Source organism: Octopus bimaculoides, chromosome 8, assembly GCF_046866305.1.
Source record: "Octopus bimaculoides isolate indiv1 chromosome 8, ASM4686630v1, whole genome shotgun sequence".
Classification (NCBI taxonomy): Eukaryota; Metazoa; Mollusca; class Cephalopoda; order Octopoda; family Octopodidae; genus Octopus; species Octopus bimaculoides.
Window position 1 is genome coordinate 44,597,482 of NC_142935.1, and position 21,047 is coordinate 44,618,528.

The 21,047-nt window shown below is 39.2% G+C and overlaps 1 protein-coding gene across 1 annotated transcript in view; it reads right to left on the reverse strand.

Annotated features, from left to right (window-relative positions):
• The window catches only part of LOC106882333 (deoxyhypusine hydroxylase), a 36,724-nt gene that overhangs the window by 1,956 nt on the left and 13,721 nt on the right, over positions 1-21,047 (reverse strand). The window contains exons 2-3 of the mRNA XM_089356418.1: positions 17,409-17,485; positions 11,830-12,076 (exon numbers count right to left, since the gene is read on the reverse strand). Of these exons, the coding sequence (XP_089212544.1) occupies positions 11,830-12,076; positions 17,409-17,485 (324 nt within the window). The remainder of the gene's footprint in view (positions 1-11,829; positions 12,077-17,408; positions 17,486-21,047) is intronic.

A 21,047-nucleotide genomic window follows, 5' to 3' on the forward strand; every position in this document is an offset into this window, starting at 1 on the left:
TATATATATATATATATATCATCATCATCATCGTTTAACGTCCGCTTTCCATGCTAGCATGGGTTGGACGATTTGACTGAGGACTGGTGAAACCGGATGGCAACACCAGGCTCCAGTCTGATTTGGCAGAGTTTCTACAGCTGGATGCCCTTCCTAACGCCAACCACTCAGAGAGTGTAGTGGGTGTTTTTACGTGTCACCCGCACGAAAACGGCCACGCTCGAAATGGTGTCTTTTATGTGCCACCCGCACAAGCCAGTCCAGGGGCACTGGCAACGATCTCGCTCGAAAATCCTACGGGAGCCAGTCAGGCGGTACTGGCAACGGCCACGCTCAAAATGGTGCATCTCATGTGCCACCCGCACAAGAACCAGTCCAGGGGCACTGGCAACGATCTTACTTGGCTTGCCGGGTCTTCTCACGCACAGCACATTTCCAAAGGTCTCGGTCAGTAGTCATTGCCACGGTGAGGCCCAATGTACGAAGGTCTTGCCTCACCACCTCAGCCCAGGTCTTCCTGGGCCTACCTCTTCCACGGGTTCCCTCAACTGTTAGGGTGTGGCACTTTTTCACGCAGCTATCCTCATCCATACCAGCGCAATCGTCTCTTTTGCACGCCACAACTGATGCTTCTAATGTTCAGCTTTTCTCTCAAGATACTTACACTCTGACGGGTATTCACATTGACATTACACATCCAACGGAGCATACTGGCTTCATTCCTTGCGAGCTTACGTATGTCCTCAGCAGTTACAGCCCATGTTTCACTGCCATGTAGCATGGCTGTTCGTACGCATGCGTCATACAGTCTGCCTTTTACTCTGAGTGAGAGTCCCTTTGTCGCCAGCAGGGGTAAGAGCTCTCTAAACTTTGCCCAGGCTATTCTTATTCTAGCAGCTACACTTTCAGCGCACCCACCCCCACTACTAACTTGGTCGCCCAGATAGCGGAAGCTATCGACTACCTCTAGTTTTTCACCCTGGAATGAGATAGAAGTTGTTTCTTGTTTGTTTACAGTGTTTATTGCACCTGAACATCTGCCACAAACAAAAACTAACTTGCTAGTTAACCTGCTTTGATGTTGCTGCACCTCTTATGTGTCCATAGCTTGCACCGGGTACATCTTATAGAGTTACTACCTACTCCTTTTCTACATACTGAGCAGGGCCATCTACCTGAAGGGGTTTGTGTTTTATCTACCTTCCTACTTATTAGGATTTTGGTTTTAGCTAGGTTGACTCTAAGGCCCTTCAATTCTAGACCTTGCTTCCACACCTGAAACTTCTCCTCTAGTTCTGATAGTGACTCCGCAATTAGGGCAAGGTCATCAGCATAGAGGAGCTCCCAGGGGCAACCTGTCTTGAACTCCTCTGTGATTGCCTGGAGGAATATGATAAATAAGAGGGGGCTGAGGACGGAACCTTGGTGGACCCCTACCTCTACCCGGAATTCATTGCTGTACTCATTTCCAACCCTCACCTTACTGGCAGCATCTCTGTACATGGCTCGCACAGCTCTCACTAACCATTCTTCTATCCCAAGTTTCCTCGTTGACCACCAGATAAGGGATCGGGGGACCCTGTCAAAGGCTTTCTCCATGTCAACGAAAGCCAGGTACAGAGGTTTATCCTTAGCTAGGTATTTCTCCTGCAACTGTCTCACTAGAAATAAGGCATCAGTAGTGCTTTTACCTGGCACAAACCCAAACTGCATCTCATCTAAATTGATTCGCTCCCTAATTAGTTGGGCTATGACCCTCTCTGTAACTTTCATAACCTGATCTAACAGCTTGATGCCTCTGTAATTATTTGTATCTAAAACGTCACCTTTACCTTTGTAGCAGTTGACTATGATGCTGCTACACCAGTCATTGGGTATGACTCCTTCGTGTATCACCTGGTTCGTAATACGGGTGACTAGGCTATAGCCAACACTGCCAGATATTTTGAGCATCTCTGCAGTGATTCCTGATGGGCCGGGGGCTTTCCCGGTCTTCATACTCTTAATTGCTTTATCTACCCTGGTACTATCAACTCGGATAGCTGGTCCCTCTATTGGGTCGACATACGGCAGGCTCTCTTTCTCCCATTCATTCTCTTTATTAAGCAATCTATCGTAGTGGCATCTCCAGACCTCTTTCTTTGCATCCTCATTTAATGCAAGCGTACCATCATCCATGCGAACACATTTCTCTCCTACAACATCACTATTCTCTCTCCTACACTGTCTTGCAACGAGAAATACCTCAAGTCTTTGGTCCTCACGGTGCAGAACATTGGCAAATCTTTCCTTATCTGCTTCCCCTCTGGCTAAATAAACCTGTCGCCTAGCCTCCCTTCTGGCACATTGGTACAATTCCCTGCTACCACCGTTCTTCCAGTCCTTCCAAGCCTGTTTCTTTTGTCTAATAGCCCTGTCTACCTCCTTGTTCCACCACCACGTTACTCTGGGTCGGGAGGGGACCTTACACCACCCACAAATCTGGTCGGTGGCTTTCAACAGGTTGTCCTGCAGAAATCTCCAATTGTCTTCCACGTTGTATGATGCTATATCCCCTTCTATTTCGTTAAATGCTTCAAGTAACTTGTCTCTAAGTCTCTGTCCGTTTGCAGGGTCTTTAAGCTTCCACACCCTTCTCCTCCAAGCCTGTCTAATTCTGGGCACCCATTTTGCCTTGATCCCAAAGTCGCTAACTACTAATCTATGTTGTGGGGTACATTCTTCGCCAGGGTAGGTTTTGGCATTTATAAGCCACCCTCTTTCCCTATTTCTGGCGAGGATGTAGTCGATTTGGCTAGAGTGTCTGCCGGAGCGGTAGGTGACTAGGTGACTGGCAGGTTTCCTAAAGTTGGTATTGCAGACCATAAGATCGGTTGCATCACAGAACTCCAGCAGTCTGGTTCCCTCCTCGTTGCGGGAACCGAAGCCATAGCCTCCATGTATGCCATGGAAGCCTCCAGCACGACGTCCGACATGACCGTTGAAGTCTCCAGCCACAAAGAGAAGGTCCCTGTCACTCGTCGACGAGGTAGTTTGCAAGAGGGTGTCATAGAATTGGTCTTTCAGACCATCTGGTAGCCCCGGTTGAGGTGCATAGGCTGAGATGACAGTAGCTAATCTATGATGAAGCACTAGTCTGATCTTAAGTATTCTGTCACTTACTCTAACGACCTCGATTACCTTATCCACCCATTTCTCCGCTAGAAGTATTCCTACGCCCCTGACCCCGTCAGTGTTCCCTGCCCAGAAAATCTTGTACCTGTGTTCTTTGCCTGTGAGGAACCTCGCAGAACCTCCTCTCCATCTTACTTCCTGGATGCAGCACATATCTACGCGTCTCCGTTCAAGCATCTCAACAATTTCACCAGATCTACCTTTCAGCGTGCCGACGTTAAGAGTGCCAATCCTAACAGTATGGGTGTTGGGGGTGTGGGCCTGTAGCCTGGGAAGGGGAAAAGCAGTGTCGTGTACCTGAAAAGAAAACTTGCAATTGGAAGAATTCATAAGCAAAACAGTACCTACAACCTGCAAACATTTCTCAAACTTAATGCTTGGGTCATCCCATAAATAGTGTACTTTTTCAATTGCATGAACTAAAAGTCGGAGGCGGATGGGATAAACTACCTGCATCAACTTGCTATAAAAGCAGGTAGTAATTTTATCTTGTGTTATTCTTAGTGCAAATTTTGAAGAGCACAGTTCGATTTTAGCAGTTATTTTTTCAAAGCTATAACGGAAGAGGCAAAAGAACATATTCTGCATATTTTGCTCAATAAAGATAACAACAGGAATATTAGTGCAGTATATGGAGATTGGACAATGTCAACTGTGGTTCCAGAAATTCTGAGCTGGAAACTACAGCCCAGAAGACAAGCCTCATCATGGCAGATCTGTAGAGCTTGACAAGAACGTCCTGCAAAACCCTAGTGGAACAAAATCCCATCGTAACTGTTGAAGAACTAGCAGAGAAGCGTGGATTTGGTCATTCAACCATTCATTGACACCTGCATGCCATCAAAAAGTCAGCAAATTGGGTGAATGGGTTCCTCACAAAATTTCTTAGTCTAATCGCATGCAGAGAGTGAATGTGAGCCCTTCTTTGCTGTCACGTCTCACAGATGAACCTTTTTTGGACTGAATAGTGACTGGTGATGAGAAATGGGTTGACTATAAAAATGTCAAGCATCAAAGACAGTGTCAGGAAAGGAGAAACACTGACACACCAGGCTAAAGAAGGTTCACCCACATAAGGTGTTATCTGGTTGGTGGGATATGAAAGGTTTAGTCCACTTTGAACTTTTAAACCCAAACGAAACAATAACAAAGGAGATCTACTGCAAGCAGCTTGAGCAGCTTAAGTCAGCACTAGGAGAAAAACGACCATCTTTGGTTTCAAGACAAAAAGTGTTCTTCCATCAGGATAATGCTTGACTACATATAGCAAGGATAACATGCAAAAGGCTGGAGCAGTTTGAATGGGAAATGATGTTCCACCCACCATATTCACTGGACATTGCCCCGTCTGATTATCATTTATTCTGCATTCTTCAAAATCATTTGGATGGAAAAATATGTATTCAGTAGATGAGGTTAGAACAGTACTAAAGGAGTAATTGCCGTCATGGACAAGTGAATTCTGGAAGAGGGGCCTTGCGTCTACCAGATGGATATAAGAGCATTGCAGAAAATGAAGAAGAGTATATTTTAGATTAAAAGAACTTTGTTTATCTGAATTTTGAAAAATAAAAGAAGTAGAAAAAATCTGCATTATAAATGGGATGACCCAAAATATATATATATATATATATATAGCTAATCAAAGGAAGTCTGCCAAATTTCATTACACATTATGCTTGTATGGTCATTGATAGTTTAATTATTACTGAGCATATGTGTGTATATACACACACACACACATACATATGTTGTATGGTCAGGTTGTCGGCAACTAAATTGACAACCCCATCAAGCTTGCTTGGTGAGGAGGGTGATTGTTGGACACCCTGCAGGACGAAAGATAAGACCTGTCAAAGGGCGGAAGAGCGCATGCACAGTCAATGACCATACAACAATGTGTACATGCGTATGTATGCATGGAGACGTGAAAATACCTGGGTTGGTGTCCAGGCATGCAGTTGGCCCACTGGAGGTCCCTCTGTTGTCACAACATTTCTCTAAGAGAGGGAAACTCTGAGGGAAAACCTGCGACACTAACAAAATTCGATGATGCAGACTAGTTCTTCTTTTCGAGTTTATGTTGTCCATGTTCAGAGAGTAGGAATAGATTTGTGCAAATCTTTTCATCATGCACAGGCATCGCTTGAAAAAAAAGTAAGACCTGTCACAAAAATGGCTGGTCGTAGCCTTCGCATGTCTGAGACTTTCGATCTGGAGATGGCTATACTCGAACACGAGCTTGCAACTATCATGTATACAGACACACGGCATATAAATATCCATATATATAGACGAAGGGAAATAACTCTAGGATCATTAGTTATTTGCTCTGAATTTATTTATCAATACACTTAGTAGCAGAATATAAATCTCTTAACCCTAAGTAGTTATATCCACGGGACAGTATGCCAACATAACAACATTATAATTGACAATAAATGTTATAAACATGTGCTAAACAAGACCACACAACAACAAGGGCATGGGTAGTCTGCAGAAGTAGATTTGTCTGCATGGAGAGCCGCCTAGCCAAGGGAGATAATCTACTTATCAGAATGTCATTATATTAACGTCTAACCATAATTTGCAATTTAAAGTAAAGTTTATCGAACACATTTTAAAGTCAACAAAAACCTCTATGAAAATGAAAAAAAAAGTTCTATCATAATTATGAACTAATTGACCACACATCATTGATAAGCTTTGTCCTACCTTATCCCTACCAAGGAATATTTAAAATTTAAAGCCTTAGAACGCTTTGGATATATGATAGAAATCCGTTAAACACCTAGCCAAAGTACATTGTGGAAGACTGATCGATGACAAAAAAATTCGTGTTGTACCCAAATGACGATGGAAGCAAACGTTGCAGATCGGTCTAACCTCAACAAGTAGACTTGCAAAAAATTCAGACACCATTACCATCATCATTAACGCCTGTTTTCCAAGCTGGCATGGGTTAGATGGTTTGACAGGATCCGGTAATCTACAGGGTTGCATTGAACTCCAATGACAGTTTTGGCATGGTTTCTATGGCTGGATGTCCTTCCTAATATCAACCACTTCACAGTGAGTAGTGGGTGCATTTTTCGTGCCACTAGTACTAGTGAGACTGCCAGGTAAGTTGCAAGACAAAAAAAGAACAGGAAAAGGGAAGAAATTCTCCCAACTAAGTGTCTGTATGTGAATGGGGAGGGTGTATTGAGAGGTGAGAAGATGGTTGTATGTCAGGTGTACAGAGGCTAACACCAAGGGGAAAAATGTTTTTTCCTTCAATCTTACACAAATTATCGACTTGTATAGGAGGATCTGAATTATATCTAGAACCTGAACTAGAAACGCAAAACTGTTAGATGCAATGTATTTGAAGAAAAATCTGGCTATTTAATAAAAATATTAGACTCAATAGTTTTGTACTGAGTTTTCTTTTGCTGTCATACTTGTATTTTGTTACTGCTTTCATTCATTGAACAATGGCTGTACTAGGGTACTTCAAGGGTATGGTCAGCTACATCAGTCCTCAGTATTTATTTTATCAACTTATGTGTCAGTGCACATAAAAAAAAACATCCCTGCTGATGCCATGTATGAATCACCCATGTCAGTGTCACATATATAGTACCTGTGCCAATGCCACATGTAAAACACCTGTGCCAGTGCCATGTATAAAGTACCCATATTAGCACCATGTAAAAAGTACTCAGTACACTCTGTAAAGTGGTTGGTGTTAAGAAGGGCATTCAGCTGTAGAAACCATACCAAAACAGACAATTGGAGCCCAGGTATCTCTCCGGCTGGCCAGCTCCTGTCAAACCATCCAACCCATGCCAGCATGGAAAACGGATGTTAAATGATCAAGATGATGAGGGAAGGATGAAAGGCAAATTTGACCTAGATAGAATATGAATCAGAAAGTAAATAACACAAAATATTTTTTCTTCAGTCAACAGACTCTGTTATCCAACTCTAATGGCATTTTCCCCCTCTCTTTTTTGTTACATATTAACATAGATGACAAGGGTTTATGTTTAGAAAGTAAATGAACCTTCAGAAACATGCATTAATATTTTTTAATTAAAAATTGCTTCCTATTAATATAATACAAATAATATATGTCTCTAGATCTTGTTAGGGCTACCAAGAGAAAGGGCTATTAGTACTTAATCCTGGTTTCATGAAACAGTTAAGAGATAGATCTCTACCTGGATCAGTCACTATTCTATCATGGTTACCCGGCCTTCAGTTTATTTGAAAGCTATTCCTGCTACAGTTCAGTGAACTGGCTGAAGAAATATAGACTAGTGTTCTGTCCCAGAAACAATGTGCCACATGAATAGGATGCCAGTCCCTCGCAGGTGTAACATAGTACCTATTTCTAGTGCCATTCAGGTGAACTGAGGCAATACAGAATAAAGTGTTCAACACTAGAAACAAATGCAGCAAAAGCACATGTAATTAATTGGAACTTGAGATCCATGAACACATAAGTAGTCTACTAAATCCCAAAACAAAAAAACATTTAAATCTCAACAGCTTAGTCCATCCAACTGTAAGCAAGTACCACAACATTTATAGCTCTAACCAGTGGAATCCTAGCTAAATGGAACTTGCACCCAAATGTTAAGAGCCATCTTAAACATATCTTGGAGAACTCATTCCACAAAAAAAAAATAGCTGTATGGAGATCTCCTGCCTGTTTCCACCATTATAAAGGAAAGGTGTTTGTGCTTTGTGGGACATTACTGGCAAGCTAAACAAAAGCTGGCAAGTGACTACTGCTATGGATGCCAAAGTATGGTCATACTCAAGCATATTGTTCAACTATAACATATGTAGATCAAATTACCAGAGAGACTTGATGCCTCTCTGAAGACCTCTGTAAACTAATACAGGTCCAAGATGTATGGTGCATGGGGGTGAAAAATGTCCGAGTTAGTTCAACCATATTATGATAATGAACTAGTGGCAGCACTGCAAAATTGAAAGTACTAGGTTCAACTTGACTTGTGATAAAGTTATGCAATAGGTCAGCATTTCATTCATTCAGATTTATCTTGTAAGCTTCACACATTTAACACTTTCGTTACCACATTTATTTTGAGATGCTCTGTGTTTCTTTCAGTTAATTTTAAATATAACAAAGAATTTAGTAAAATAACTTAGTTGTCATTAAGCTAATGTTAGGAGCATAAATTGTGACTAAGGTTTGGTGGAAAATTTGATTTAAAACTTATGAAAACAAGACATTTGTAAAACAGAGCCAGAGGCAGTTTCAGCTAGGTTGGTATCAAAAGGGTCAATTGTCCCAGGAAGACATGGCACAAAGTGAGAAAAGATCTTGAGGAAATGACAAGGTACCGGGAGTTATGGCCATTTGCTGTACTTGAGAAGATGTGTCAAACTAAGTAAAATGGCAATCGTTCATACATACAGGCATTGCACCTTTACAGGTGCAATGCCATATAAAATGCACTTGTGCTGGTGTTATGTAAATGCACCGGTGATGGTGGCACATAGAAAACATCAGACACACCCTGTGAAGTGGTAGGTATTAGGAAGGGCATCCAGCCATAGAAGCCATGCCAAAACAGACAATTGGAATCTGGACAGCTCCTTGAGTGGAAGCTATCAAACCATCTAACTCATACCAGAATGGAAAAAGATGTTTGATGATGATGATGATGACGATGATATACTTGTGTTTCTGGGATGGATTTTTTTAAAGCAATTGTTTTCCCAGCTGGATGATGTCCCTTCATATCATTTGTAGAGAGTGGAACCTGATTATACACCAAAGTAGAGCGTATTATGTACTTTACTCAAGAGTTATTGTTAAATCCCACATCAGTCCAGATTGATCTGATCTATGATCAAACAAAAGTGGTCCACCTGTTACCATCCTGTCTATTTTTCAGATTTGCGATTTATAGGACAACATTTTCCAGTTGTACTTTTTCTGTTGTCAGAGTAAAACAGCAGAGTAGTTGTGGCAGCTATTTCTATCAGGTAAAGGATTGATATTGCAGTTCTATATTTGAGAGATGAGGAATTGTGTACATTATTTACATTTGACAGATATTTGCCCTCATTTTGTTTGTTAATACAACATTTCAGCTGAAGTACTCTCCAGCCTTCATCAGGTGTTCTGTAGGAATTTCGAACCTGGGTTTTCATTCTTAAGGTATTTTTCTGATGTTATTATTATTATTATTATTCAGGTCACTGCCTGGAATTGAACTTGGAATTTTGGGGTTAATAGCCTGCGCTCTTAATCACTATGCCATATGCATGTGGGCAATTATGGAGTGAATTTTAGGGCTTATTAATCTAATATTTTCATATCATTTCCTTAATACCGGTTTCCATATGCTACTCATATCTGCACTAAGTCTGCTTAGGAAGTTATTATGTCCTAGCATATGTGCTGCCTCTTAGTTTTCATATTTTCCAGTGGTGTTCACTGTCTATTATTTTAATTTAATCCCACAGTGGGAGGTGGCCTCCGTTTCCCATACATGATTAGCTATACCCGATTTATCAATATTTCCTCGTCTCACAGCTTTGCAATGTTCCTCTACCCTTATTTTGAGGGGGTGGCATGTTTTGCCTTTGTATAACCTACCACATCTGCATGGGATGGAGTACATACAGTCTTTGGTCATATTCTTTTCTATATCTTCGAAGGAGATATTTGCAAAGTATATTACTCTTGAATACAGTCCTGCTGTCATATGGGTCACGTGCCTTTTGTATCTTTTTGGAGAGGCCTTTCACACAGGGTAGACAGATTGTGGTCAGTTTATGGGTACCATCCTCTCTTCTCTTCATAATTGGAGTGGATAGTATGTTTTTGGGGTAGCTGTTGCTTAATAGATTGTTACTTAGCTTGATCATTTCTTCATGGTATGTATCAGGATCGCTACTTATATTCTTTGCTTGATGTTTTATGCACTGAGCAATCCCTCTCTTTACACTGTATGGATGGTGGGAATTGAAGTTGAGGTATCGTCCATTGAAGGTTGGCTTGCAGTATACGGATGTCCTGGATCCATACTTGGTGCATGTTATTAATACATCCAGGAATGCTAGCTGATTGTCTTTTTCCTTTTCCATTGTGAACTGTATGGATGGCTTTATTGAGTTAAGCAGACCTAGTGCAGATATGAGTAGCATATGGGAACCAGTATTAAGGAAGGACAGGAAAATATTAAATTTATAAGCCCTAAAATTCACGCCATAATTGCTAACAGGCATATGGCAGAGTACTAACCCCAAGATTCGAGTTCGATTCCAGGCAGTGACCTGAATCATAATACTAACAACATCAGAAAAATACCTTAGGAATGAGAACCCAGGTTTGAAATTCCCCCAGGACACCTGATGAAGGCTGGAGAGGATTGATATGTCGTTCAATAGTGATACACAATGTTTGGAAGTATTAAGATTTGAACTCATGAACATGTGGTTAGTATTCCAGCCCTTGAACCTAACACTAAGTAAACGATAGACACACTGACTCCAAAGATTCGTGAACATATGGAAGAAAATCAAAAGGTAAAAAAATATTGGTTTCAGACATAATGTATCTGGTTATTAAGCCACATTTTCTTTACTCAAAAAATAGGTGTGAAAAATCACATATGTCTTTTCTACCAAACCTTATTCTGGATTTGAAATCCACATCATACAATAAGACTAAGACACACACTAGCAAGTGATTGAATACGTCACGTTACAACACAGTCTGTATCAAAATTGGTGTTTCAAACAAATTTAAGCTGATGCCTTCTCACATGTAAACAAAAAAATGACTTCCACTGTGTGAAATATCTATAGACAGTTCTCTATAGCCAGCTGTTATTCCCACTAGATACCATACATATTCCCAATTCATAAAGACTGGAAATTCAAAGGCACTGATATTCTGTGTTCCAGGCATAGATCATGAAAACACATTGTTATATCTATGGTTCCAAGACCTTGTTAGATGGTATTGGTAAACAGAAACTGAAAGAAGACCACCATATATATATAGATATAGATATATACATGTGTATCTTTGTGCCTGCGTTTTTATCCCCATTAACTTAGCAGTTTAGCAAAAGAGACTGATAGAATAAGCACCTGGCTTAAAAAGAAAATAAGTACTGGGGCTGATTAGTTTGACTAAAATCCCCCAGCATGGCCGCAGTCTAATGACTGAAACAAGTAAAAGAAAGATATATCAACATTTCATTAAAAACATTAATGATTATATACGAGAGGTTCTCAACCATTTCCTTTTCATTTATGGACCCCTCTGATTCCTATTTTATTCTGGTCAATCCCCATAGCCATTCGATATTTACAAACTAGTTCTATAGAAACTTCTTTCAAAATTCCTATTTTGTTTTTCATATGTTAATATGTGTAGGTCAAACTATGTAAAACGTTAGAGAGAAAAACCTAGCTGTTTCTTGCAATACATACATCTAAAGCAAAATTTTTGCAGGGGACTTTAAAATACTGTTGTCGATTCCCAATTTACTATTTTGTTGTATGGACCCCCAAAATCTTATATAGATCCTCAGGGGCCATATGGACCCTGGTTGAGAACTACTGCTCTAGATACCTTACATCTGAAAGTTCAATCTAGTATCAGAGTTTCCTTACCTTTAGCAAGAATTAAGCATGCTTCATCCGTTTGCATGTTCCTGAGAGAGAACATGGCTCGATAACGAGTATATATAGGCAGTGATTCATCCAGCAGCATCTTCTCCAATTTCACCAAGTCTTGGCATTCAGCAGGTGGTGCAGGATCAATAGAATTGTATGGATTTTTGGACAAGTTTTTCTTGTGACGATCTGAGCCATGTAACCACCTGATTCGTTGTATGGCTAATTGACACGTATGAGCAAGCTGGATGAAAAAGAGATGGAAAGAAACAAAAGAAATTCATTATAATTGCTTATACATGCACAGACACACACGTTCATACATATATATAAATACATATTCATCATCACCATTTAACATCTACTTTTCCAAATTGCATGGATCAGGTTGGACAGAATTGTGTTGAGGTAGATTTTCTACAGCTGGATGCCCTTCCTGTTGCCAACCTTCACCTGTTTCCAAGTAAGGACATGTTTTCACAAAAGATTGGAAATGAGGGATGCTGCTTTTATGACAGTGACACTCATTTACAACTATTATATGAAATCAAAACAGAGATAACACACAAACACAGACTTCTTTCAGTTTCTGTCTATCACTCACTTTGGTTCACCAGAGGTCATAACAGAAGACACCTTCCCAAAGTGCTACACAGCAAGACTGAACCTGGAACCATGAGTTTGGAAAGCAAACTTCTTACCACACAGCCATGCCTTTCTTACTTTAAGAGAAAAAAAAATTGCTGACTGAGTATGCTTCTGGTAACTTCAGTTCCAGCCTTAGACATACATATGCATACACATACATATATGTAGTCCTTGACATACACAAAAAAAAAAAAATGTTCACAATTGGAAAGCTTTCACCCTAAATCTGCTCAATCAAGAATAAGCTGAGGATAAACAAAAACAAGCACCATTTAGAGAGGAAGTATCAATTATAAAGAAACCTCCCCACTCTTTGTTACTCATTTTAAACACATACATGACAGACATATGTAAACACACACACATGTATACATACATACATACATACACTCTCACTCATAAATATGGACAGACACAGTGGCACACGTACCTTATACTCGTTTCAGCCACTGGAATGTGGCTATGCTGGGACACTACCTCAAAGGGTTTAGTTTAACAAGTCGACCCCAGTAATTATTTTTAAATGTGGTACTTATTCTGCTGATCTCTTTTGCTGAACTGGGGTTCATTTAACTGATTGGATCCTCGAAAACAGTGCCCTATCATGGATGTATTCTAGTGACTGAAACTAGCACAAGAATATGACAGGTGTGTGTAAACATAATAGGCACAGGTGTGGCTGGGTGGTAAGAAGCTTGCTTTCCGACCATGTGCTCATGGGCTCAGTCCCACTACACTGTACATTAGGCAAGTGTCTTCTTTGGTGAGCTCTGGGTTGACCAAAGTCTTGTGAGTAGATTTAGTAGACAGAGACTGAAAGAAGCCCATTGCTTGTTCGTTTGTGTGTATGTGTTTGTCCTACACCACTGCTTGACAACTGCTGTTGGTTTGCTTGTCACTGTAACCTAGCAGTTTGGTAAAAGTGACCAACAGAATAAGTGTCAAGCTTAAAACATAAATAAGTACTGAGGTTGATTTTTTGACCAAACCCTTCAAGGTAGTGCTCCAGACCAGCCATGGTCCAATGACTGAAACAAGTAAAATATAAAAGGTATATGTACACACACACATACACACAAACATCACTAGTATGTGTATAAATATAGATCCAACAAAAGGATTACCCACCCAAGTTGTCAGTACTAAGGCTGGAAGTGCAATGGAAAACATGGAGGCAAAGAAGGCAGCTGATCTTTCAAGAATTGAAGCTAAGAGGATTAAAACAGCTGGTGAAAAAGATTACATGTTAGTCACATGCATAGTGAACCTGTAAGCACAGGCAAGACGGTGTCATCATACCCAATGATTAGTGTAGTAATATTACTGTCAACTACTATAAGATGCTCTATAAAGGGGCAATGACAATGGTATTAGATTATAGAACCTAATTACGGAAGTTAGAAAAAGAGTCATAGCACAAGTGTTTAGAAACAAAATTATAATATTGCTGTATTTCAGGATGGTCATTTTATTTTTTTTTTTTTAAACAAATAAACACGCAGTATTTTTTTTTTTTTTGTGTTTTCTTCTTCATTCGTTTATTACTGTTATTTTATTATTTTAATGCCTGGAGTAAGTGAAGCAAGAACACACAAGGAAACGAAAAGTATAGCTGAAGAGGCCACAGATGTCTGACAAAAGACAATGGACAGGTGTTAAACTTATAAAATAACAGTAATAAACAAGTGATAAACCAAAAAGAAAAAAATAGTGCATGTGTTTATTTGGCAAAAAAAAAAAAAAAAAAAAATGACCATCCCAAAATACATCTGTTTCAACAAATGATTTCATATCAGGAATCTTGCAAAACGAATTGATAAACGTAAAAATTATAATAGATGCTTAAAAAGACACATCAAGTTAAGTAAAAGTGTGGTTGCCTGCATCCCTCTCCAGTTGAGCATTCCTAATTTTGCAGGCTCGTGGGAGTTGGTGTGACGTAACAAGTACCTCTACCAGTGCCACGTAGACACACCTATGCTGGTACTGCATGAAAGCACCCAGTACGCTCTGTAAAGTGGTTGACATTAGGAAGGGCATCAAGCCATAGAAACCATGCCAAAACAGACAAGGAGCCTGGCCAGCACCTATCAAACTGTCCAGCCCAGGCCAGCATCGAAAACAGACGTTATATGAGGCTGATGGTGTGTAGTTTGGCTCTGTATTAAAAAGAAGCACTACTGATACCGTCTTCCTACTAAAACACTGCTAAAGTACCCAGTTAGGAGTAAGCCTCTATATCTAGCATTTGTTGTCCCACAAGGTCTTTGACAAGATTCTATTTTCAATTATATAATTATTTAGAGAAATCACAGATAGATGAACGACTTATGAGGTCCAGCATGCAGGTAATAGTCCGTCAGGGCTAAGTCTTCAATCTCTTCCTATTTGTGATAGTATTACAGGTGATAATAGAGTTCAAGACAAGCTGTGTATGGGAGCTCCTGTAATTAATAACCTAGTTCTCATAGCCATATCTGTAGAATATTTAGAGATGAAATACTAGACCAGGAAGCAAAATCTAGAGTCAAGTGGCCTTAAAATATACTTAGTGAAGACTCAAGTTTTAGTAAGGAATAAAGGACTCAAGACACTGTTACCATCAAGAAAAGGCTGTGCTTGATATGCAGGAAAAGAGTGGACAGAAATTCTATATGTTGTACACAGTGTAAAATGTGGACACACATGAGTTGTGATGGGGGTGCATTGGCAAGCTAACAGAGAAGGTAGACTTTGTATGAGGTAGATGCACAAGAATGTTTAGAAGTAAGAATATGTATGGAATAAAGTCCATCCAATGCTCAGATGAATCACTAAAAATAACTGACAGCTCTGGTTACCTTGCTGACCTAATTAACTATGGAGATAGGTGTATCAAAAGCATAGTGGACAGAGCAAGCTAAAGAAGCTATTACCTCTGCTGACTAAAAAGAGTTTCTTAAAGTGAATGGCAGATTGCATGATGCTTGTGTATGAACATGTTGCAAGGTAGTGAGATGTGAGCCTAGAAGGTAGGGGATTTGTAAAGACTGGAAAAAAATGAAGCAAGCATGCTCCACTGGATGTGAGATGTTAGTGTGCATGAATGATGGAGTACAAATGAACTGAGAGAATGCTGTGCTGGTATGGCCATATGATGGATATGGAGGATGACAGTTGTTTGCTGAAAGTGGATAGAACCTGTTAAGGAAGAATACCAAGGAAGACCTGGGATAAAGTGGTAAAGAGCTCACAAAGGAAATGACAAAGGACAATGATAATTGGTGACATACAGTGCTGGAAAATATCCATGCATGACGGACATAATACATGTTATATAGTGATAATAGTGGAGGTAGGGATATATAATACATTTACTGTTTTACCCATTCGTGCCTATCAAGTTTCCATCTGCTGCACACCTCGTTCCCAACTATTGGATACACTTGCATTTCTCTAATACTTACCCGCTTTCCAACTCACTGGGTCTTGTCGCCAGTGTAATGAGGAAGATCATCATGACACAGTGAATTTGATATGATAAAACTAAACTCTTCTACCCCTACCTCCACCTGCATCACTACCTGTAGCTTTCCACTACTGCTACCCATCATTCATTATTGACAGCCATCACTCTCACACACTTGCTTATCATCACTCATCTCCATGACACTCACCACCAAACATGAAACTACCATTAATGCCTCTCTCCTACTGCTCTCTGCCATTTCTTCTATTTCTCTCTCCTCTACCACCCTGTCACCCAAATAATCTACACTCTTACTTCTTTTACCCTCTCACCCTAATTCAACTTCTGTCATTGCCTTTTCTTTTATTCACCTTCGTGGTAACATGGCCATGAGCTAATCGAGACACTCTTTAGCCTTGCAGAGTACAAGGCTACATCTCTAGTGATAGTACCGAATTGTACTCAGCACATTCGGTAAAGTGTAACCAAGCAGATGCAATGTAGGACCAAGAGAACTATTTAGACTTGTCATGGGTATGACAAGCTCTCTAACGCTAGTGACACAGTAAAATGCATCCAGTAAAGTGGTTTATGACTGAGAGGAAACAATGTTATGATCAAGAAAACTTTTCAGCTTTGCCAAGGACATGACAACCTTTCTCATGTTGGAGCTTGTCATATCCTTGACAAGACTAAAAGTCCTCTTGTTCCTACATTGTCTCTGTTTGAAAGCCAATATTAAATGCACTCAATACACTTTGTAATGTGGTTGATGTTAATAAGGGCATCCAGCTGTAGAAACCATGCCGCAATAGAACACAAGTGAAATGTGATCAGCATGATCCATCTAGGAGGTCAGTAACTCTGAATAAGTGACTTGGACCATTAGGACCTGCTTAATATCTACTAGCATTGAAAGTAGATGCAAAATGATGATAATGATATATAGCATATTTAATGTATAATATACAACATATAAGTATATAGTGTATCTAGTTACTTTTATCGTCGTTGTTTAGTTCCAGATCATTCCTGATTCAGCAGACCTATGATCAAAGTTGTTCCAGTCATGACCATCTCACCTATTATTCAGTGCTCCTAGTACTACATTACCTAATGTTTACTTCTTTTAGTAAGATGGTAGTTTGTTATTTCTAGCAAACCAAATGATCAGAGAGACTACCTAGATGGCTAAAACGAAAAAAATAGTTTATCACAGAGATGGTTATACTAATTTCCATAGTGGTGTCAATTTGAAAAGTGTTAAACAATCATCTCCAATAATGTTTGAAACATATTTTATCACAGTAACCTGAGCAAACTTTTTTTTTGTTTTTATTATATCTCCCCTGTCCAATGCAGACCACCACTACTTTCCATCAATCCTAATGATTGTATTTAATTATTACTTTGTAACAAAGTTTAGTTGTAAGTGGATATTACCAAAAACGAAGTAATCGAATTGGTTTATTAAATATACCTCAATGATATCATTGTGTTCGAATTTTTTCAAAACTTTGATGGAAGATAATGATCCAATTGCACCCAAAGCTTCACCTGCAGAGGTAAAAGAAATAGACAAAATATGAAGCTAAGATTATAAGATAATATAGATATCTATCATGTCAAGATGATAATAACAAACAAATAAAAGACTGAGTAAAGAGCATAATTATTGGGAAGCAGCTATGAAGAACTTGTTGCTTTCTTTACACACCACAACCATCGTTCTTCTCATACAACATACTCAACCACCTAAAAATTAAATACCACTGTTTTGTCCTGTATGTTTGCTTCATTCTTTCTTCTCTTGAGTCTCCTCTACTTTGCTATCTCAAGAAGCAAGGATATCTAAACGTTGTATGAATAATTACTAAAACATAAAAATGGGGAAACTTTTCAGTTTAAACTTTTAAATTTTACCTTGTAGCAAAATGATACAGATCTCAAGTTGAGTATGCAGCTCAATACTTTCTCATATACTATGTAGGTAAGCCATGGGCTATACAAAATAAAAATCAGTTTCACAAACAATGGAATACAATAGAAATACATTCACACAAACACACACAGAGTTACATAATGACACAATTTTGTTTTCTATGAACAACAGTTAGTAGGATAAAATATATTCAAAATACTGAACACATATAAAGAGAAACACATTCATGCACACACACACAGAGTGATACATAGCCATATATTGCCTTTCAAATATTGGAGGTTATAATAATCAGAAGCATAAAAGACATTTAATTATAGCCACTTATAAAGAGAAAATACAGTTGTACACTCTTTAGTACATGCCAACACCTTTCAGATATTGGTAGTTATATATATAGTTCATATGAAACACTGAAATAACAGTTACATACGTAAAGAAAGACATACATGCACACATCTTTGTATCAGTCTATGAGTATGTGATAAGGTGAGTGGATTGCTATTTGACCTTCACCAACTCCAGCTGTGATATCTGCAATGATAGCTAGTACTAAAAGTATCCTAAAATGATTCATCAAAATACCAGATTAGATTACTAAGTTATCAGTGGTATCTCAATCGACAAAACTTGTTCCAATGCAGGCAAATGAATTCACCTGACAGCAATACCAGGTCCACCTGGTTATTGAAGGTTCAAGTATTGGTCTCCTTGGTTGATACTAAAAATCATCAGTCATGTGTTCAGTGGAAACATTCAATGCAGGTCAGACATCCTACCACATGGCTGAGTAGATATGGTTTTTGAAGAACAGGGCACAAACCAAAGACTGAGATCAAAAGCAGGATACATTATTCTATATTGCCTTGGTTTTACCAAGCTGTCGGAAGCAAACAAGCCAGCTGTAATTGCAATTTAAAGGGTTAGCTATATCATACACAGTGTCACACTGATTCTGACTAAGGATTATGTTAACCCTTTAGTATCCAGATTATTCTGTTGAATGTAATGCTTATTTAATCAAATTGCTTTGAATTTATCACCTATTATCTTGTAGCTTTGATATTTTGATGATGTGATCGTTATATTTTAAGAATGACATAGGATAAGTGTGAGAGGCTGGATCTGGTCAGTTTAAGCATAAAACAAGTAAATTATTTGGGCCTGATATGGTCAATTCTAAAAGGTGCAAGATGTATGAGAACTATTCACTACAATACACTATAATACAATGAGCAGATATGTGCATATATATATAATCATCATCATCATTTAGCAAATGCTTTCCATGCTGGCATGGGTTAAATGGTAAGCTGGAGAGCTACACTAAGTTCCAGTCTGATTTGGGATGGTTTCTATGGTTGGATGCCCTTCCTAATGCCATCATCTTTAACGTTCATGTTCCATGCTGGTGCACACATGTGTGTGTGTGTGTGTCTATCATCATCATTATTGTCATCTATGCTGATGAGGGTTAGATGGTTTTGTAGGATCCAAAAGGTTGGAAGACCATGTGCTCCACCAATGTCTCGGTCTCTATAGCTGGATGCCCTTCCTAGCACCTACCACTTTATGATGTACCTGATGCATTTTTCCATGGCAGTAACATTATAGAAGTTGTCTTGCTGTCGGCAGGACTAAAGAGCCCTCTCAAGCCCTGTGTTGGCTCTGCTTGAATTGATTACCAAACACTTAGAGAGTGTGCCGAGTTCATTTTTGTGGCACCAACTGCAGTGGCGTTTGCCTTATAACCCACAAAGCAAAAAGAGACAATCCTCACCTGTTCTGGATGGACTAGGTTTATTGTTGTGAGAGAACTGCAGTAGAGAGAATAACAAAGGGATCAGTGTTGGAGTGAGAGTAATAGAGGAGACCGAGTGAAGAGATGGGGAAGAGTAATGTTAGTAATTAGTGTGGAAGAGAGGGGAAGGATACAACAATAATGATGATGGAATTGGTTGGTCCACTTGCCATGCCTGCACGGGTTGGACTCTTCGTCAGGGTCTAAGACAATTCTTGACATTACATAAGTTTAGTGTAGAGAGAAAAGATGATAGAGAAGGCTGAGTAGGAGGAAATGCAGTGCTCGGCCACATTATAAGTGGGTGGATAAGATGTGTGTGACTGAAAGATAAGAGTGGTGATAGAAGGGAAAGGGAAAAGTAGTTGGAGAATTATTGAGAGTCAGAGAATGATCCAACATCATATATGGGTAGGTAGAATGAATGGTGCAGGGTGATGAGCCAGAGTATATATTTAACTCTTTAGTTTCAGATTATTCTATCAAATGTGATGCTTGTTTATTCCCATTGTTTTGAATTACTCATGCATTATCTCATAGCTGTGAGATTTCTGTGATGTGACTCTTTACTTTGGGAATAATATTGTGGGGTAGGTTTAAGAAGCTAGATATGGCTGGTTTGAACGTTAAAGGGTTAAAGTAACATGTCCAAGAGAACATGGTGACAGAAGAATCTGGCAAAGTAGGTAAAAGTTGCAAGAGTGTAATCCTTTCCCAGCCAAGCACTCCTATGTCGTCTTCAGAAAATACACATACAAGATACGGACATGTTCATTCCTTGTCAGTAATCATCCAAAAAGCCTTACAATTTCACATCTTTAACGATAATATTGTTCAGTTTTGGAAGTGTTAGTAGGAAAAAGCTGCTGGGAATAGTGAGTGAATGTTGAGGACAGTGATGAAAACAAACAACACAGGTAGTGGTATGAATATAAATATACATAAAGAAAATAAAATATACAATATACAAAAACAAAATAAAATATACAAAAAAAAAACAAAATAAAATACACAATATACAAACAAAATAAAGGCAGTACAGTTCTGAAACAAAGAGAGGACGTGTGTATAAGTAATGCAAGGAAAATGTCCTAAAGAACTGGAAATGGAAAGTAGAGACAGAAAGATAGAACAAAAGTTGAAAGACACAAATGGTGAAAAAAACAAACACTCAGTTGGAAATAGAGCCTGAGAAAAGCATGACTGGATGGTCAATAGCTAAGCAAAGAAAGGAAGAGGGTAGAGACAGGAGAATGGTCACAGGTCACATGGTAGTAGGAGGAGAGAGAAGAAAGTGGTGGAAGACAGAGAGACAGAAAGCAACAGAGGTAAGTTCGTGAGGAAGAGAGAAGGGAGAGGAGAAAAGAGAAACAAAG